General features: G+C 36.5%; 1 protein-coding gene across 1 annotated transcript in view; it reads right to left on the bottom strand.

Moving 5' to 3' along the window:
- Homer1 (homer scaffold protein 1) overlaps window positions 1–18,646 on the bottom strand; it is a 95,165-nt gene that overhangs the window by 44,458 nt on the left and 32,061 nt on the right. Inside the window, exons 2-4 of the mRNA XM_051182978.1 lie at window positions 12,689–12,845; window positions 9,245–9,376; window positions 6,133–6,225 (exon numbers count right to left, since the gene is read on the bottom strand). Coding sequence (XP_051038935.1) covers window positions 6,133–6,225; window positions 9,245–9,376; window positions 12,689–12,845 — 382 coding nt within the window. The remainder of the gene's footprint in view (window positions 1–6,132; window positions 6,226–9,244; window positions 9,377–12,688; window positions 12,846–18,646) is intronic.

Raw genomic sequence — 18,646 nt, 5'->3', positions numbered from 1 at the left:
TCCCCCCCCCCCAAAAAAAAACTGGAGAGAGGAATAGAAAAGGAAGGAAAAGAAAAATAAAATCTGAACTAACCCATATTTTTTTAAAAAAATATTTCTTTCCTAAATTATGTGAAGTATAGATGTTTGTGTGAGTGTATGCATGTGCCCACAGAGGCCAGAAGAGATTGCTGTATCCCTGGAGCTGGGTTGCAAGCTCCCTGCCATAGGTACTACAAACTGAGCTCTGACCCTCTGTAAGAACAATTAAGTGCTCTTAACTGCTGAGCCATCTCTCTAGTCCTAATTAATACTGTAAGATATACTAACTGATTGAAGCTCATGACTAACAGGTCAATCTGCATTCTGCTTATATAATTTTGTACCCAGTAACTGCATTAAATATCTAACAGGAGACAGATGTATTTGCCTTCAAGACTGTTTATGCCAACTGTACTTAGATAATAACTAGATTAAATATTATATAAATTAATGAAATTTGAAGCAAAACTAGAGTGGTTATTTTAATTAAAACCACATGAAATGCTTTAAAATGTCTGAAAAGCAAATGCTATAAAGTAAAATAAAATCCACAGATGAATTAAACATATATATATAAAACATATTTTTTATTTTTATATAATATCATATATACTACCATACATCAGAGAAATGATATAAAATAGAATATTCAGTGATCTTTGCAACTGCCAAAGTTTAGTTCTATTTAACCACCTTGAATTCATCTCTGCCTCTTGACTTCAGATGCAATGAGTCCAGCACCCTCACATTCTCTGCTGTAATGAACATATATCCCTCTGAACTGCAGGCCAAAATAAACCCACCCTTAAAAACAAAAACAATGCAAAGCAAAAAACAATCTCAAAACTGAAGAAGACTTGTAGAGGACGAAGAGGTCCTTGTGTACCAGATGAGTACTGGAGAAACCAGGAATGCTAAGCTCACAGTTGATCTCTTCAGAGGGACAAGATACTTGGCTATTCTCCCAGAATGCTGGGGGAACATGTAGTTTACAACCTGGTGATCCTTTGCCACCTGTTGAATCAGGTTCTGCTCATATTGCTCAGAATATTATGTTTGATAATCCCCCTAGACTTTTCCTCCTAAAACCTTGAGCACTGCTTCTAGGCCATACAACTCATCCTCACGAGAGATGTGATTTTTACTTCACAACTGCCCAAGTGACTTCCATGTTATCTTAGGGACAGGTCAAATCCCAACTCCCACAGGGATTGTTTACTTTAATCATTCTCCCTAGACTTTATCTTGAACACTCTTTCTAACTCAACAGAAACCATTTCAAGGATGAAGACATATGTACTTTGTAAAATTTCAATGTAAACATCTTGAGTTTTGTGTACCCAAGGGGATGAGCTAATTGTTATCTGGTAACTTTTATTCAAAACTGTACTGTGCTGAAATATGGCAAAAATACACGAGCTGATGTCAGACTCCAAGAAGTCCTGGTCCAGCACTGGTTACCTAAATCGGGCTAAAGGAGTTTCATTCTTGCCTCACCAGGATTGTTTCGTGCTGCCTTTACAGCCTGCAGAGACCTCCCACAACAACTAACTGTTGGTTTACTTAGTCTGTTAGAATCAAAACATAAAAGATAAATGTAGGATTCAAGTCAACAACATATTCAAAGGTTTTGCATTAAAATATTGAAGAATTAAAATTATTGCATGTTAACATAAATTTAAGTAAGAACCCTTTAAAATGTTTCCTCACATTTTCTGCAATAATGGGGACTGATGGGGCCTCCTGCATATTCTTGAGCAAGCACTGGATCACCGAGCTACAGACCAAGCCTGTTTTCTACTTACTGCTAAGATAGGCTCTCACTTATTTAAGTTCTCCAGGCTGGCTCGAAACTCAGTCTGTTGCCCAGGCATACTTTACAATCCTCCTGCCTCAACCTCCAGAGTACTTGGGATTACAGGCCTGTTTTTCAAGCCTTAGCTCTCTTTCTTGATTAATAGATCAGCTGTTGGTTTTGATTCCAACAAAGAGCCTGCACCCTTCAGTCTCCTGCTCTCCAATCTGTCCCACTCCCTTTGTACTGTTCTAGACTTCACCTAGACTTATTACAGCCATACAGACTTGACTAACAGTGACAGTGCTACTTTGTCAGGCTCACACTAGCTTTAAGGCTCTCCATACTAAGTCAGAAGTATATACAGCCTATGAAGTGGCTACCTTCTTTCTATCTAAATGCCAGATCCCTTTCATTTCAGGGTTGGAAGGTAGATGGAATGACTTACTTATAGCATTCCTTACCGAAACCAACTGCATCAGTATTTCCTGAAAGAAAATCAGGAATACAAATATCTGGGCTTCATCTTTGACCTATTACATTAGAAACTATAGTGTGCATTAATAAGTCTTCAAGAGGATTCTGATGCATGTTGTGCTGGTTGTTTTTTGTCAACTCAATGAGGGGAATCTTGCTTAAGGAATTGCCTATCAGACTAACCTGTAGGCAAGCCTGCGAGGCATTTTCTTGACTAATAATTAATGTGGGAGGGCAGTGGCAACTCTAAATTGGTGGTCCTGGGTCACGTAAGAAAGCAGTCGAGCAGATTATGAGGAACAAGCCAGTAAGCAGCATCCTCCATAGCTTCTGCATCAGCTCCTGTCCCCAGGATTCTGCCTTGGCTTCCCTCAATGGACTCTGACCTGGGATATGTAAACCAAATAAACGCTTTCCTTAGCACATTGCTTTTAGTCATGGCTTTACCAAAGTAATAGAAACCCTAAAACATATGGCATCTGTGTTTTCCTAACAACTGTTATGTGCCAGGCACTATTTAAAGACTTTGTAATTATTATCCTTACCATCATAACCACATCAACAGCAACAGGTGCCTATATTTCCTAAGAGTTTACTATATATAAGCATTTGCTAACCCTTACTGAAGTTTCACAACAGCTCTGAGAATATGTTGTTCTCATTCCCATTTTTCATGCACAATCCCTCCCCCCTTACTCACCTAATTCATAAAGCTAACAAAGATTAGTGCCAAGATTCAAGCTCCTCAAGAGCATGCACACATTGTTCACTATCTATGAGTTGCCATTATCCTTATCATATTCACCTCTCAATAAAGTGGTGTAATACTCATGCTAAGAAGTATGAACACTCTTGTGTTAAGCACTCCACCAGTCAAAGAAAAAACACTGAAGTTTGTCTGACTTGAAAGTGTTTATGCTTTTGTTTTGTGTTTTAATTTGTTGTTTGCTGTGTGTTTGTTGAGGTAGAAGGGGAAGGAAAGGTGTTAGGGTCAAGAGTTGGGTCTCCCCCTCCACCCTGGGGTTCTGGGGATCAGTTCCAGGGTGTCAGGCTTGCACAGCGAGTGATTTCATGTGCTGAGCCACCTTGTGCTCCAGCTCCTTTTCTTTTGTAGTGCTGGGCATCCCAGTCTAGAGTCTGGGGTGCAAGTGATCTCTATCACTGAGCTATATTCCCACCACACACTTAAATATTAACACATGTAGCATACCTCAAAAATAATGGTTTTGACCATCTATTTTCACGATTTTTTCCATTTAAATTATTCCATTCAAAGAAAACAGAAGCATTAGATTGTCAAAAATGCAGGGAAGAGGAGGAAGGAGAAATTGTTTTTTCTACTTTTCTTTCTGACTCCTATGTAGTAAGTTAATAAGCTTCAAATATTTGAAAAGATAAATTAAGGCCTGTATCTCAAATGCTGATCAAATTAATATTATTCATCCTTTTTATATTACAGCATTTTTCCAAGTATGATCATCTTTTCTATATCCTTGATCAAAGCTAAAGGTTAAAGGACATTCCTTCCATCAAAGACAAGGAATTAGCTTGCTAACTTACAATAGTTCACAACCAATTAAACACAATGTTAAGTTATAAGTGGAGAAATGGTAACTGAATACAATGACAATGTATCACCCACTATAATTTTATTGATGTTTGTGCATTTGCTTACTGAATGTGCTTTTTGTTGGTAACAGCAAAATCATTCACCTGAAGAATCAGAACTATCAATACATACAGGCACGTGATTTTAGCTTTTAAGCTCAAAGGAATCACTGAGTGGCAGAGCATTTGAAAAAGAGACACAATACAGTTTCACAAAATCACCCACATCATCCCAGGCTGCTGCACACAGAAGGAAGAATGGGTTTCACTTTCTCACAGAAAATGATTAGAATGTGAGGAAAGCATATTTAGGAGATTCTCCTAATTAAAATAAAAATGAACTCTTTATACTTAGTGATGTAGTGAGATAGTCCTTTTGTGGCACTGACCACGCCCATTGGGGTGGAGCCATGGGCGGAAGTGACCTGTGGAAGGAGGGGGGGGGCAGGGAAGGCGCTCTCTTTCTGGCGTGACTCGGACAGGAGAGGATCGGGTTGACTACATAGTGAGGCTTACCAAATAGATGTAAGTAGATTTTAAGATCAGGAAAAGCCATATGTCTTATATTTTACACTGTTTTATATTTTGTAATGTTTTGATTTTTAAATTATTATTATTGTTATGGTAGGGGGATGCACAAGCTATAGCAGGTTTGTGGGGTACAGACGACATGGATGCTTGTGAATTCTGGGGAGAGAACTCAGGTTGTCAAGTTTGCACATAAGCAACTCTACTCATCACAACTATCCAATATGTTGTAACATTTCAAACTACTTCTCTGCCCTAGAACTAGCCAATACTTAGTGAAACTAGGAGCCTAAAGCAGAGCAGGCCTTTGATGTCAAACTAGCCATGCTAGTAGCAAACAAACCAGTTTTCTTTATTTGGCTTAGTACTGCACTAACATTTCTTTGTCTTAATCACTCCAGAGCCAGAGCAGAGCCAATAGAAACTGAGAGCCAATGAAATTGCTCAAACTAGCCAATCCTAAACTACTTTTATTATTCCTCCACTTTCCCCATAAAAATCACACAAGAAAGTCTGGCATAGATTATTTGCTTTGCTCGTTCTGCCTCTTAACTACTCCCTTCAGGCATTCCCTTGTGTCACACCTAGCTTCTAGGACATGAATGCATTTTTGTTTACTTGTTTTTCTGAGCCTCTCCTTTCCTTCCTCTAGGTGGCCAAATTTGTCTTACCACTACCTGCATAAAAGAACCTGGAAAAAACAAAGGGTGATCACCTTGTGCTTTTGCTCTTCTGTTGTTCGGTATTGTGTTGGTTTGAAAGAAGATGGCCCCCAAAGGGAGTGGCACGCTTAGGAGGTGTGGCCTTGTTGGAGAACGTGTGTCACTGTGGGGTGGGCTGTGAGGTTTCCTCTGTTCAAGCTTCTCTCAGTGAGACACTTAGTTCACTTCCTGATGCCTGCAAGCATTCCTGCCTGCACGCTGCCATTCTCCCCACCATAAACTGAACCTCTGAAACTGTAAGTGAGCCCCTCAACTAAATGTTTTACTTCTTAAGAGTTGCCATGGCCGTGGTGTCCTTTCACAACAATAAAAACTCAAACTAAGAAAGAAGTCAGTACCAGGAGTGGAGTACTGCTGTTACAGGCCTAACACTGTGTTTGTTTAGAGGAATTTGGATTTTGGTACTTTGAGTTTGGAAAGCAATGGAATACTTTAAGCACTGCTTAATGGGCCAAACTATTAAAGATGGTGCTAAGAGTTATTTGAACTATCGGAGGCTCACTCAAAAAGTTTCAGAGAGACTGGTGTTGGTGGCACATGCCTTTAATCCCAGCACTTGGGAGGCAGAGGCAGGAGGATCTAAGTGAGTCTGAGGCCAGCCTGGTCTACAGACCTAGTTCCAGGACGGTCTCCAAAGCACCATGTCTGCCTACATGCCACGATACTCCCCACCATGATAATGGCCTGGACCTCTGAAACTGGCAGCGAGCCCCTTTAATTCAATGTTTTACTTTTTAAGAGTCGGTCATGGTGTCTCTTCACAGCAATAAAAATGCAAACTAAGACAGGTACATAAAGGTTATCTGGGTTAATATTGATTTTTAAAATTATTCTTGTAGACACTGACATGTTTTCTGTCAGAGACTAATTAAACAGTGTACTTCTAGAACTATTTTGGTAATTAATCTCACTCTGGCATAGAGGACATGAAGGTCTGAAGTGATCAAGGCTCACACATGAAAGCAGATCAACCACACCCACCTGTGAAGGTGTACTGGTCAGCTCCATCTTCTCCTGTGACTTCTCTTTTGCAAGACGAGCAGCTTCTTTAAATTCCTGAAACTTTTCTGCAAACTGAACGCACAGAGACTATATACATTAACCAATAGCAGTATGACACAAAGCCCATTTTTCCTTGGTTTCCTTTATTTTCTAAACTGACTCTTACATAAGCAGCACAGCCCTTCCAACAAATACAGCTTGCAATATGGAAATGATAGAAAAATAAGCCTGAACCCCAAACACTGTACATGAACACTGTGATAAATCCTATTCAAAATATCACCACACAAAGAAGTTAGAATTTGGCAAGCTAGTTTATCTATATTCTCCTTTGGTTATTAAGGAACAATTTATTAAGACTCAACATGAGTGGTAGAGTCGGTTGATAAGCATTTACTATACATTTTTTTTAATTATTAAGTAAATGTAATCATTAAGTATCTATTTCTACTTCAAAATACTAAGAAAAAGCGTTTAATATTAGTAGAATATAATGCCCATACTATGTAAGTCATACAGATATATATCATTATATTTATGATTATCACTAACAACTAAAAAACTCATTAGCAAAGAGTTCTAAACAGCCAATTCAGTAACAGAAAACAAAAATATAAAATTAAAAAAGAATAACATAAAAGGTTATTAAAATGAAATGCTAATTCTCAGAAACCCATAGAAACACTGTCATACACAGTGTCTATTTATTTGGGATATGGAAGCTATTCTATCACTATATTCAGATGTAGTAAGGTAGGCTACAAAATAAACCTGAAAACTTAATTCTCCATAACTTAAAACACCTGTTAGAGTTGGCAATAAAAAAATGTCAACTATATCATATTGCTCAACATTCAATCAAAACTCAAAAATGCTAGGGGTTACAACTAGTGAATATATTATAACGTGAAGAGGGAAAAAAGTCTTAAAACATGAAAGCCATTCCCAGACACACATCCCAAATAAACAACTAAGAGGAGGTAAGATGAGACAGGTTTTAAATGACTATTCCTTTACTATATTTGCTAGCTACTCAGTAACTTGGAAACATATAATGAAGGATTTAATCTATTGTCAAAATTACTTAAGTTTAGAAGACATTTCATGAACATTTGTTTCAGAAATCAACCTACAACTTAGCCCTTTGTTGTGAAAGACCATGAAATTCATGTAGTAAAGCTACTTGATTTCTCTCCATTACAAAAAACTTTCTATAAAGTGTCTGATTAACCTCTAATGTGTTAAAAGTATGTATATAACTTTTCAAGGAAATCATTTCTGGAAGTTTTAATTTGTCAGATTGCTATATGAGAAACTTTGATCCAAAACTCATACCTACACCACAATTCATAATATTTAGAAAGTAAGTCTTGCTAAGAGCAGTCCTATAAGGCCACATACATTATAAGCATTTTATAGAGAATGGTTTATAATCACAAAGACAATAGTTAAAATAGCCTCAAAATTTGTGCATTAAACTTTAATTTATATTGAAAAGGAATGTTTACAACTAAAATAAAACTAAGTAGATTATTTCAATACTAACCTAATTATAAATCAAGTCAATAAATATTAACAAAGGTGTAAGACATTTAAAGTAACTCGTTTTAAAGGATCTCAACAATTTCTACAATTAATAAGCTTAAGGTTTAATGTATATGTGAACTGCATCTATCTACAAAAATCTGTCACCTTGCATTCAAATAATTTAATTTTCAGATGCCGTTTAAATTAAATCTCATGAAAGCATCTAAAATTCTGTTAAAAGGGCAACCCCTTTAAACAGAACAGTTAACACAGAAGTTTTAACATAAATCTTTATGCATTATGGACACAGAATCTAGACAGAAAGCTGAGTAATATTCATCCTAATCTGTGGTGATATTTTATTTATGATCTAAAAAATAGAAGCTTGCCTGAAGGTCAGAATGCAAAGCTAGCCACACTAGTTAGCCATAGAAGTCAGGCACTGGTTGAATACACCTTTAATCCCAGCATTTGGGAGACAGAGGCAGGCAGATAGCTGTTAATTCAAGGTCACCCTGGGCTATACAAAATTGATCCAGTCTAAAAGAGAAACAGAGCTCACACAGGTGACCTCAGCACTTGGGATGCACCTTTAACCCCTGCACTAGAGAGGACTATAAGGCAGGAGAAGACAGGAGCTTAGTGCAGTGTGAGGTTTGGTGGGGAGCAGTGCAGTCTGGAGATGCAGTCTTGAGGACAGGATCTCCCCTTCGGTTTGAGCATTGAGAGAGGTGAGAACTCTCTAGTGGCTGGACGCTTTGCTTCTCTGGTCTTCAGCTTTAATTCTGTCTCTGGGTTTTTAATTATTAAGACCAACTAGAATTCATGCTACATTAATCATCTCAGTATCGTACACATCTTTCCTGTGTACTCTATATGCGCAAGAACTCAAGTTGTCCCTGCTGTAAGCATGGGGTGGCTTTCTTTATAGGCAGGACAATTGCTTATTTCTAGTATTTAGCCTGGTGATGCTCTGCATTTTATAAGTCTTTCCAGACATCATAATTCATTTGATCAACATTATCTAAGAAATTCCCCTTGGTGCTGACATTCAGAGATTCTACATCCAAGCAAATCACAAGTTTTCCCAACAATCAATTCTTATATATGACTGTTGTCATATTAAGGAACAAACAACAGCAACAAAATCCACTTGAAGTCTATTTTCCTGTCAACTGTATTTTCACAATTTGGAAGAGTTTGCTTATCTTGAAGGGTACTAATTTTTTTTCAGCAAAATCCCTTCTAGAGAGGTAGTTCCCACCTTTTACTTCCTGCCACACAGGCAATTCACTACAAGAAGCCTTATTAACCAGTGGTGATTATTCTGGATGTGTATAATTATGGAGAATCCAATGATATTTTTATGTTAATATTATAACTTGTACTTGTTATGTAACATTTAATATTACATTAATATTTATATTTTAAAGTCACTATAGTTCTATCACTATAGAAATTAAACAGATTTCTCCTGTATTTTGCTTTATCAACTTCCTATTATATATGTTGAACAGATAAATTAGACAGGAAGATTTTCTCAGGGACTACTGAAATAACTTACTTTGGAAAGATGATGCTCGGAAGAGAATCCCAATCCATAAACAGTGTTTGCCCGGCTATCAGCCCACTGGCCAAACTTTTGAGATGTTTTAGTAAATGTCATATTTGGAGTGATGGTGCTATTTATTATTGCCTGAAAAATAAAACAAAAGTCACCAGGCAAAATAAGCAAATGGGCATTTAAATATAAGACCATTTCAGCTACATAAAAACAAGGTCATTTGTAACCCACAAATATGTAAAGATAATTGCAGTCGTAGCAATATAGAAATATGTAACTACTAGAATTATCCATACATTTTTAATGATCCAAAAACTTCAAAGGTTTTTGTGTGTATGTGTTGGGGTAAGGGTGTGTGTGTGTACATACTGTGTGTGTGTGCACCTGCCCAGGATAGCCAACCTCAGATGTTATTCCTCAAAAGCTGTTGGATTTATTTTGAAACAGGTCTCCCACTAGGACCGGGAGCTGGCTGATTAGGTTAAGTTGTCTGGCTAGCAAAGGTAAGTAATAAACCTGTCTCCACCTCCCCAGTGTGAAGGTACAGCTTTTGTACATGGATGCTGGGGACAGAACTCAGATCCTCGTGTCTGCACACTTTACTGATTGAGCTAGCATCCATGTCCCCAAAGGCATACCCTGTAAATCTACCATTTTTAACAGGTTGATAATGGACAAATGTTAGTAGCTACTTTTAGCTTGGTTTTAGAGCAATTGCCTCTTTTTGGTAGAGGGGCCATCAAACTCAAGACCTTGCATGTACTAGGCAAGTGCTCAACTACTGAGCCTTAAAAAATTTTGAATGTGGTCAACTTCTTCCCTTTGAATGTTGAGGATCAATATTTATTAATTTTAGATGCTATTCTTTGGAAACAAACAGGCTTTACTCTTAACAGAATCTATCAAAAAAAAAAAAAAAAATGTAGAAGGAGCTGAAGAAATATCCAAGTGGTTAAGAGGGTTAAGAGAACTGGCTACTTTTCCTGGGTTCAATTTCTAGCACCTATATTAGCAGCTCACAAACGTCTGTGACTCCAGTCCCAGGAGACCTGACACCTTCTAGTTGAGTTTCCAAGCAACCAACATGAATGTGGCACACTGGCATGAAGCAACAAAACACCCACATATATAAGATAAAATTAAATAAAAAACAAAATAGTGTATGCATGAATATAAATGATTGTTATTTTAATGTATAATCAAGCTTTTTACAATCTTATTTACACAAAATATATTTTCATACCAGACAGAGAGAGACAGAGAGAGTCACTTAGCAGGACTTTTCTCTACTCAAGAAAACAACAAACTCCTAACAAGTATTTTCACTTTTTTTCTCATAAAATACAGATTGGTGACAATATCATTTCTATTCCATACATAATTTCTTAGAAAACATAGCATTTTTAGCATGTTAATAAAGATTAACTCTGGAGATCTTAACACATTGCAGGTATTACAACATACTAATTCATGCTCTCTGCCAGTCCTGGGAAGGGACATTTATAGTCGGGCAGACTGGTGCCCCCTAAAACTAAGAAATATAATTGCATCAATAACAAAAATATTTGTGTTGTCAAATTTGAAATTATCATCTAGCAAACTAGTAAATGTGCAATGAAAATCCAGCATTTTCTGAAAAAAAATTAAATTTATTTACCAAGGGAAACACTACAAATGTAAATGTCTATGTACGATCAGGAACTGATGAGGTTTTAGCAAAGATATATGGACATACATGTCCTGCTAAAAAAAAGGATGGCACAATAGAAACTGGCTCCCTCCTTTCTCACAGGAAACAGATGCTATCTATTGTTGTATGAGCACTTTGTCTTTGTACAAAATCAAAGCTTCTTCACTACTTAGTTCAAAACAGTTTCCACTAGCATATCATTTTAGGTGTACATAAAGCATGACAGCAATTATGTATTTGCAAGAAATCTTTTCTGAGTGATCAGTGAACTTCAATTTATGAAACAATAATGGTTATGGGGGCACTGTTTATTATAGGTAATTTTAAAGTGTATAGCTGATTTCCAGGAGGTCCACTTCCACCTATCAGGCAATCAGAGCTGTATCTAAATTGTGACCATGACTTTATTCAAACTTCACAAGGCAATATTCTGAACTGTTAACTAGGCATTTCCAGACAGGGAATGAATGAGAGGGGGGGGGAGAGAGAGAGAGAGAGAAGGAGAGAGGGAGAGAGAGAGAGAGAGAGAGAGAGAGAGAGAGAGAGAGAGAGAGAGAGAGGGAGACTGAGACTGACGGACTCTGAGCTTTTTGAGGCAATCATGAATGAAACAGTGCGTTATTATTTCAGTACACTTTTTCTTCTAAGACATGGACTACTTCAGTTGTCCCCTATTTCCATCTAACCCTTTTTAAACCCTATCTAATAAAAAGTACATTATACTTGTAGTTTAGATCAAGTGACACAACGGGTTACAGAAACTTAAAGTTCAAGTAGGAAAAATAAATTACCAGTCTAAAGCCTGAAATACCATTTAGTATCTGTTGTATCCCACTAAACCAAATAGTTAGGAGCAGCTATTCTTCATTAAGTAATACTTCACAGAAATGAACTGTTATCATCTCAAGTCTTTTAAGACCAATTATTTGGGTGAAACACAGGTTACTCATGTATTTGTAAGACACAAAGTACATATAGCAGCCCTGAGGTCCTATAATCTAGTAAGATTTCAACACAACATCCACTACCCCTGCCCACCTCCTTTGTCTTTGTGGTAGCGGTGGTGACTGACTCGGACCAAAGGCTTTATTTATGCATGGTATACTTCCAGCCCTCCCTATAAGACAGTTAAAAAGACACGGAACGAGCCTAATGAAAAATCAGACAAGTTTAGCATTACATTAAATGAACTTTCAGTCCTCAAACCATACTAGGTCATATGTAAAATTATCAGCCTAGTAATATTAATAATAAGTATATATAAGGCAACTGCCATAAATGCTGTACTTTCTTGTTGTTATTGTTGCTATGCAAAAATGTGTCTATGTGTGTGCACATGCATGGCCTGGAGGTCATGGGACAAGTTAGGCTTCAAAACTGCAAGTTAAATAAATCTTTTTCTCCACAAGTAACCAATAACTAACATTGTTATAATAATGAAAAAGTGACTAATGGAAATTCACTGTTCAAGTATTTTCTTATTATTTAACATCAATAGAGAGATACAAGAAATACTCATTAAGTAAACTAATTCACCACAAATCTGAAGAATACGTTTCTTCATAAAACTCAATATAATAAGCGAGTTAATTTATTCAAAAACCCTGATGTTGCTACTCTAAGAATGATCATTTTTTGTTTCTTAAAGTTAAGCTTCAATAATTCAAAAGGGAATATTTTAATGAAAATAAAAACATGAATGAAATAAAAGTTCGATAAAGGGAGTAAGATTATCTGAAGTAAATGTGGCTTACCTTTGAGCCATCTAAACTGATTATCCTATACACATTTCTTGTGCTGTCATAAAAATAAGATACAGTAACTGCATGCTTGCTGGTGGGTACCCAGTTCTTCTTTGTGTTTGGGTCAATCTGGAAGACATGAGCTCGAGTGCTGAAGATAGGTTGTTCCCTGAGCAAAGAAAGAAAAAAGAAAAACAGAAAACAGTTGTATTTCATTAGACAAGGAGACAAAAAACTGTAAGGTGACTACATCAGTAGAAACTTATACTTTCCGATATCAATAGTGTAACTATACCATTATAAGCTTCTTTAAATCAATTATAGCCAATTCTTGCTACTCGGAGATTATGTACACATAATTTAGCTGCTCAAAAGAAATAAGTCATCAGTGATGCTGTGTAGGTTTCTGCCTGATTTGCAAGCATCAGAACGCCCTTTGGACATATCTCTGAGGAATTTTCTTGATTAATGATTGATGGGGGAGGGGAGGCTCAGCCCACCGTTGGCTTTACTGCCCGTGGCCCCGGGTTGCAGCAAGCTTGGCCAGCCAGTAAGCAGTATCCCCTGCTCTCAGTTATTGTTTTATCACAGCAATAGAGAAACAATCTAACAGACACCATGCCCCCCAATCCTACAGAGCTGTAGAAAAATGTGAGTCACCCAACACGTGCACTTTTCCACCTGAAGATGAACAAGACAATACTGTCGTCTTGCCTTAGCACTCAGACTACACAAGCAGGTGTCTTTTAGTGGTCTCGTTAGTGCCACAGTTTTGCACTGCTGTGCTATTATAGATGTTGTTACTGCTTACGATGGCCTCTCAGCATAATGCTGAAGTGTTCCTAAGTACTGTATACTCATAGATGCAAAGTTAATGTGCCCTATGAAGAAAAATGGGTGTTAGATAAGCTTCATTCAGGCACAAGCCATGCTATAATTGGTCACATGTTCAATGTCAAAACAGTGATAATAAAAGGAATTACACATTAACTGGGTGTTCCAGGGCATACCCAGGGCATACTTCACAATTTGTGAAGCAGAGATAGGATAGCTTATACATTCAAGGGCAAACTGAGCTGTAAACATAACACCACCATGTCTACAAATACATGAAAGAAACGTGCATCAAACACTATAAAATAAAAGAATCCTTCTATTTGACTCTAACTCTAACATTGTATGCACTTACAACTGCATCATTCTGCAATAACTCCATTAAAAATACTATCCTTTCATGAGCTATACTGGAAAGTATATGGAGGAGTATACTCAAAACCATTGACAATACTTTCTTAAACCAAGGAGGATCTTAACAATGTACAAGAAGGTTTTACAAATAGAAAGAAACAAAAAGTAACTACTACTCAAAACACTATACAAGGTAGAAAAGAAGGCACAAGGCATTCTGCTCATAGCAGGAGCACTATAGCCCAAAGTTGTCAAGTTTTGAGTAAAACTTGCTTAGGAAACAACACTCACCAGGATGTCTTTGCCGTTCTTTTCCCTTAGTCCAAACAAAATTACCTACCTACCTACCTACCTACCTACCTACCTACCTACCTACCTGTGTAGAAAGTAGCTCAGGCTAGTCTTGAACTCAAGATCCCCCTACCCTAGCCTCCTGAGTGCTGAGATTACAGAGGGTAAGCGACCATGCTGGCTCAAAATGTTAACCTTTTAATTGGAAATATATAATATTTAAATCTAAATATTAGAGTAAGAAAAAGAAAAACAAGACAAAGAAAGGAACAAAGCAGTGACAGGAAATCTGATCTACGGTAAAAGGCTCTTCAGGTTGAGCCTCATAAATGGGACAGCAGGTCTCCCTTCTATCCAGTTTAGCACTTACAGTATTGGTTAAAAAAAAAAAAAAAAAGGTTACTTCCCTGCAGGTAAGCTGCCTCTTTCCCAATTTTATTTCTGGAAATAACACCAGGCTCCCACTTTCATTAAAGGGGTTTTTTGTTGTTGTTGTTTTGTTTTTGGTTTTTTTTTTTTTTTTTTAAAGGAGTAATACATCTGTGCCAGTCCCTAAAAATCAAAGTGTAACTGGTATTAGATAGATTCCCTTAACTGACACACACTGGTCTGGCCGGGCGGTGCATGGAGAATACTGAACTGGTACAGTCTTACACACTCGCTCTTTCGCATGTTCAGTCCTCTGTTCATAGGGAAGCTGCCCTTACAACAAGACCTATCTGTCAAAAGCTCTGAAGTCCCTGTCTTTCCTTTTTTCACCTTTTACTTAAAGTTACAGGCTAAAGGACAGTTGCAGACCATGGCTAGCTCCAACTCACAGGAAAAGTGAGTCACACACAACTTCATGAAGGTATATAGAGAATTTCCCCCACCCTCCCCCCTGTCCTTGAACTCACAGAGGTCCACTTGCCTCTGCCTCCTAAGTGCTGAGATTAAAGGTGTGTGCCACCACCACTCTATTGATGGGCTTTTTTGTTGTTTACAACTGATAGGAGAAAATTTATAGTTCAGACTAGTGATTCTAGAAATATATGCTAATAAACATTTTCTAAGAAACCAAATGAGCAATTAAACTAATGATACTGTCCCAACAAGCATTCTATCAATTGACAAATCTATACTCACTGTATATACAATGTCTTCAATAAAGTAAGGACTTTCCATACAATGACTCCCCCAATTTACATTAATTCCTTCAGTAACACCTGCTAACTAGTTGTTTCATAAACAAATGACATTTGAATATCAGCTAAGCATATACTTTGTACAATATTCTAAATAAAAGTTCAAATTAAGATTTTTGTGGTCAAAAGCCAACTTATCAAAGTCTGGATGATATAGACTAGGGGAATAAAGGTCACTAATACAAAGAGGAAAATTCGTATAACTAATGAGAACACTATAACATCTGATATAGCATTCAAGCACAAGATTAAAAAATATCTGGGCTAGAGGCTGGAGATGCTGGGACACAGAACTTTAAAAATAAAACATTCTTTAGCATGATAATCTGAATGAGGGTTCTCATGGACAAAACAATCATGGAACAATTGGAAGACACAGTACACTGTGTGTTGTATTTAGCAAGAACTTTAGTGAGAGGGCTGGAGAGAGGGCTCAGTGGTTAAGAGTTTTGGCTGCTCTTCCAGAACACGGGGCTCAATTTCCAGCACCCACATTACTGATCATAACTACCTATAATTCAAGATCCAGGGGATCTGACACCTTCTGCTGATCTCCTTGAGCATACACACATGTGGTTCAAAACAACCATACCCACAGTTTTTTTATTTTTTTAATTAAGTAAGAATTTTAGTGAGTATACAAGACACAAGAATGAATAAATAGAAAAGTGTGGGGATCTCCACTGGAAGCTACTGAAACCAGGCAGGACATAAGTATGAGCTTTAAGGAAGATATAAAGTTGGCAGCACTATGCTTGCCTATCAGGCAGGAAATGCATAAAGTTTTACATTCAATTCTCAGAACTGGAGGTTGGATGAGGTGAGGGGAGAATGTCCTGTTGCTATGTAAGAGGAAACAGACAGGATGTTATTAAACATCTACAATGTATAGAATAGCAAGGACTTATCTAGCCCAAAATGTCAAAGGTATGATACAAATCCTGATAAAAGAGGAACCCCAGTTTTCTGGATTTCTATTTTGGGGGACTGAAAAATAACAGTAGCCAGGGTAGTAAATAGAACAGAGGATTTGAGCCTGGAAGATGAGAAGTAGAGCTCAATCTTGACCAAATTCAGATGACTAAGAACAGGCGTATAGATCTGTCAGGTTAGAAAATCAACATCTGTTTAGAAGAGAAAACCATGTGGAGTGCAAAGTTTAAGGAAACCATCGGTCTTATAACCATGCGATCTAAAGTATGTTTCAACACTATGCATTTTAATAAGCTCCCTTAGAGAAAAGCTGGGGAAGAAGTGGAAGAGAGAATTAACCAAAACATTAGGTCTCATCTTTAGATGACTTAAAATGCATCTCAGACTGACGCCAAGTATCCAAGTGATAAACGCAATACTTTTTCTAATAAACTAGATAGCAATTATTAGTTAGCAATTATTAGTAAGAGTTCATTTTACTTCCTTCACAATAATTCACAAAAATTGTAACTGAATCAAATAGTGTTTTCCTAACTATTTTATGAAACTGAGGAGTTCCATTTTAAAGTAAGTTTTGTAAACACTGTGTCAGATCCAATTCTAAAGTATCTATCATGTACATCTGAAGAATAAAGATCCTAATTAGTTCTGCAATAAGATATTCATGTAACTTTAATTCAGTACATAGACAATTATTTTACCTCTGATCTCTTCTTCATGCTAGGACTTGCATTTATATACACACTATAAATTTTGAGGTATATGTTACCTCATTGAAAAATTGGTCTTGATATTTGACATTGTTACTAATGTTACTAATTATGCTTATATAATAATGGTCTCTAGGAAATATGTATGTATGCAGACAATGCAAAATTGAGAGTTTAATAATGACTGCAGTATTATTTAAGTAGATACTTGTTAAGAACATTCAAACTAACCATTCTAAGAAACAACATAAACCTCCATTCAGAATCACCATGAAATGCTTTAAACTAGTTTAGAAAAGTGAAACTATATATATACACACAGATTCACACACACACACAAACAAAATGTCAATCCTAGAGATATGCCTAGGTTACTTGATAATTTCTTACACATCTGTAACTAGAACAGAAAGTGGTTTAAAAAAAAAAAAAAGCACTGTATTAATATAAGAACAGCTTACTGAGGTTTTTTTTTTTTTGTTGGTTCACTAAATTATTTTAGTAAACTGCTATGAAAATAAGTCTAAAATCCTATATATTGTTAAAGACTAAAAAGCTGTTACAGTTCTATATTCAGTAATAGATTCTAAAACTTTAAATACAGACATGGAAACCTGGAAGTAGAAGATACCTGAGGGGGAAATTTTTTAAAAAAATAAACTTATAATATTGTTATAAAAAAAGTTTCATTCAAATTAACTGGAGTTGACAAATATTATATCTACATCTCAAACATCTGTGCAATAAGAAACAAGCATTTAAAATGAACAAAACAAACATTGGACTAGATTTTTGTATACTGTATACAATATCTGTATATTGATATAAATTTGAGAGTAATTTTGTTAAAATATACTGTACACATTTCTAATTTTGTTCGAGGCATTGTACCTATACAGCTCATTTAAAATGTAATGCAAATTTCTAGTTCTTGAAAGTTATTATTACCAACTGTTTATGATAATAAGGAAATGCAGGTTAGTAATTAGTTACCTCTTACAATTAAGCTTGAAGTCATATTAGGTATGTTTTCAAAGTCAAAAGTGATATAGTTTAGATAGACAGGTCACCTTCAAACACTTCAGAGATCTACAGAATATGGCATTTAAGATGTTTTAATAATATAGGTTCTTTATTTTGTGAGAAGGAGACATGTCTGCTCTTGGCAGCACCACTCTACTTCAGAGAAGAAGAGGGGCATCAAAGAAACTCCACATGGAATTTACTTTCTTTGTGGCAAAATTAAGCTACTTGGCAAAAAAAAAAAAAAAAAAAAAAAAAAAAAAGAAAAGAAAAGAAAAAAGAAAAAAGAAAAAAAAAGTGCTCTTGCCATGACTGCTGACAGTGTGCCATCCTAATTAGACAAGGAGGACACAAAATAAAGTGACTGCCAAACCTTGTCAAAACAAGGCAGGACAATCCTTCAAAAATCCTTTTTCATAGAAAAGTCTGCTGAATATTTTTGGCCTGTAGGCCAAAGATGGATGCCCCAACATTGCAGAGGAACCTTGGGTGAGTATCTGGGCAGCCAACTGTTTTTGTCATTTCTCATAATTTTGGAAGTCACTTGTTTGCACTTCCTGCTTACTCAGTTAATATTATTTCCTTTTCAGGTCTCTGAGGGAGTTGAAGACTAGATAGTAATAGCTTTCTTGGTTTACCAG

This window comes from Phodopus roborovskii, unplaced genomic scaffold, assembly GCF_943737965.1.
Source record: "Phodopus roborovskii unplaced genomic scaffold, PHOROB, whole genome shotgun sequence".
Classification (NCBI taxonomy): Eukaryota; Metazoa; Chordata; class Mammalia; order Rodentia; family Cricetidae; genus Phodopus; species Phodopus roborovskii.
The sequence above is the reverse complement of the archived record's forward strand: the minus strand, read 5'-3'. Positions and strand labels throughout refer to the sequence as shown.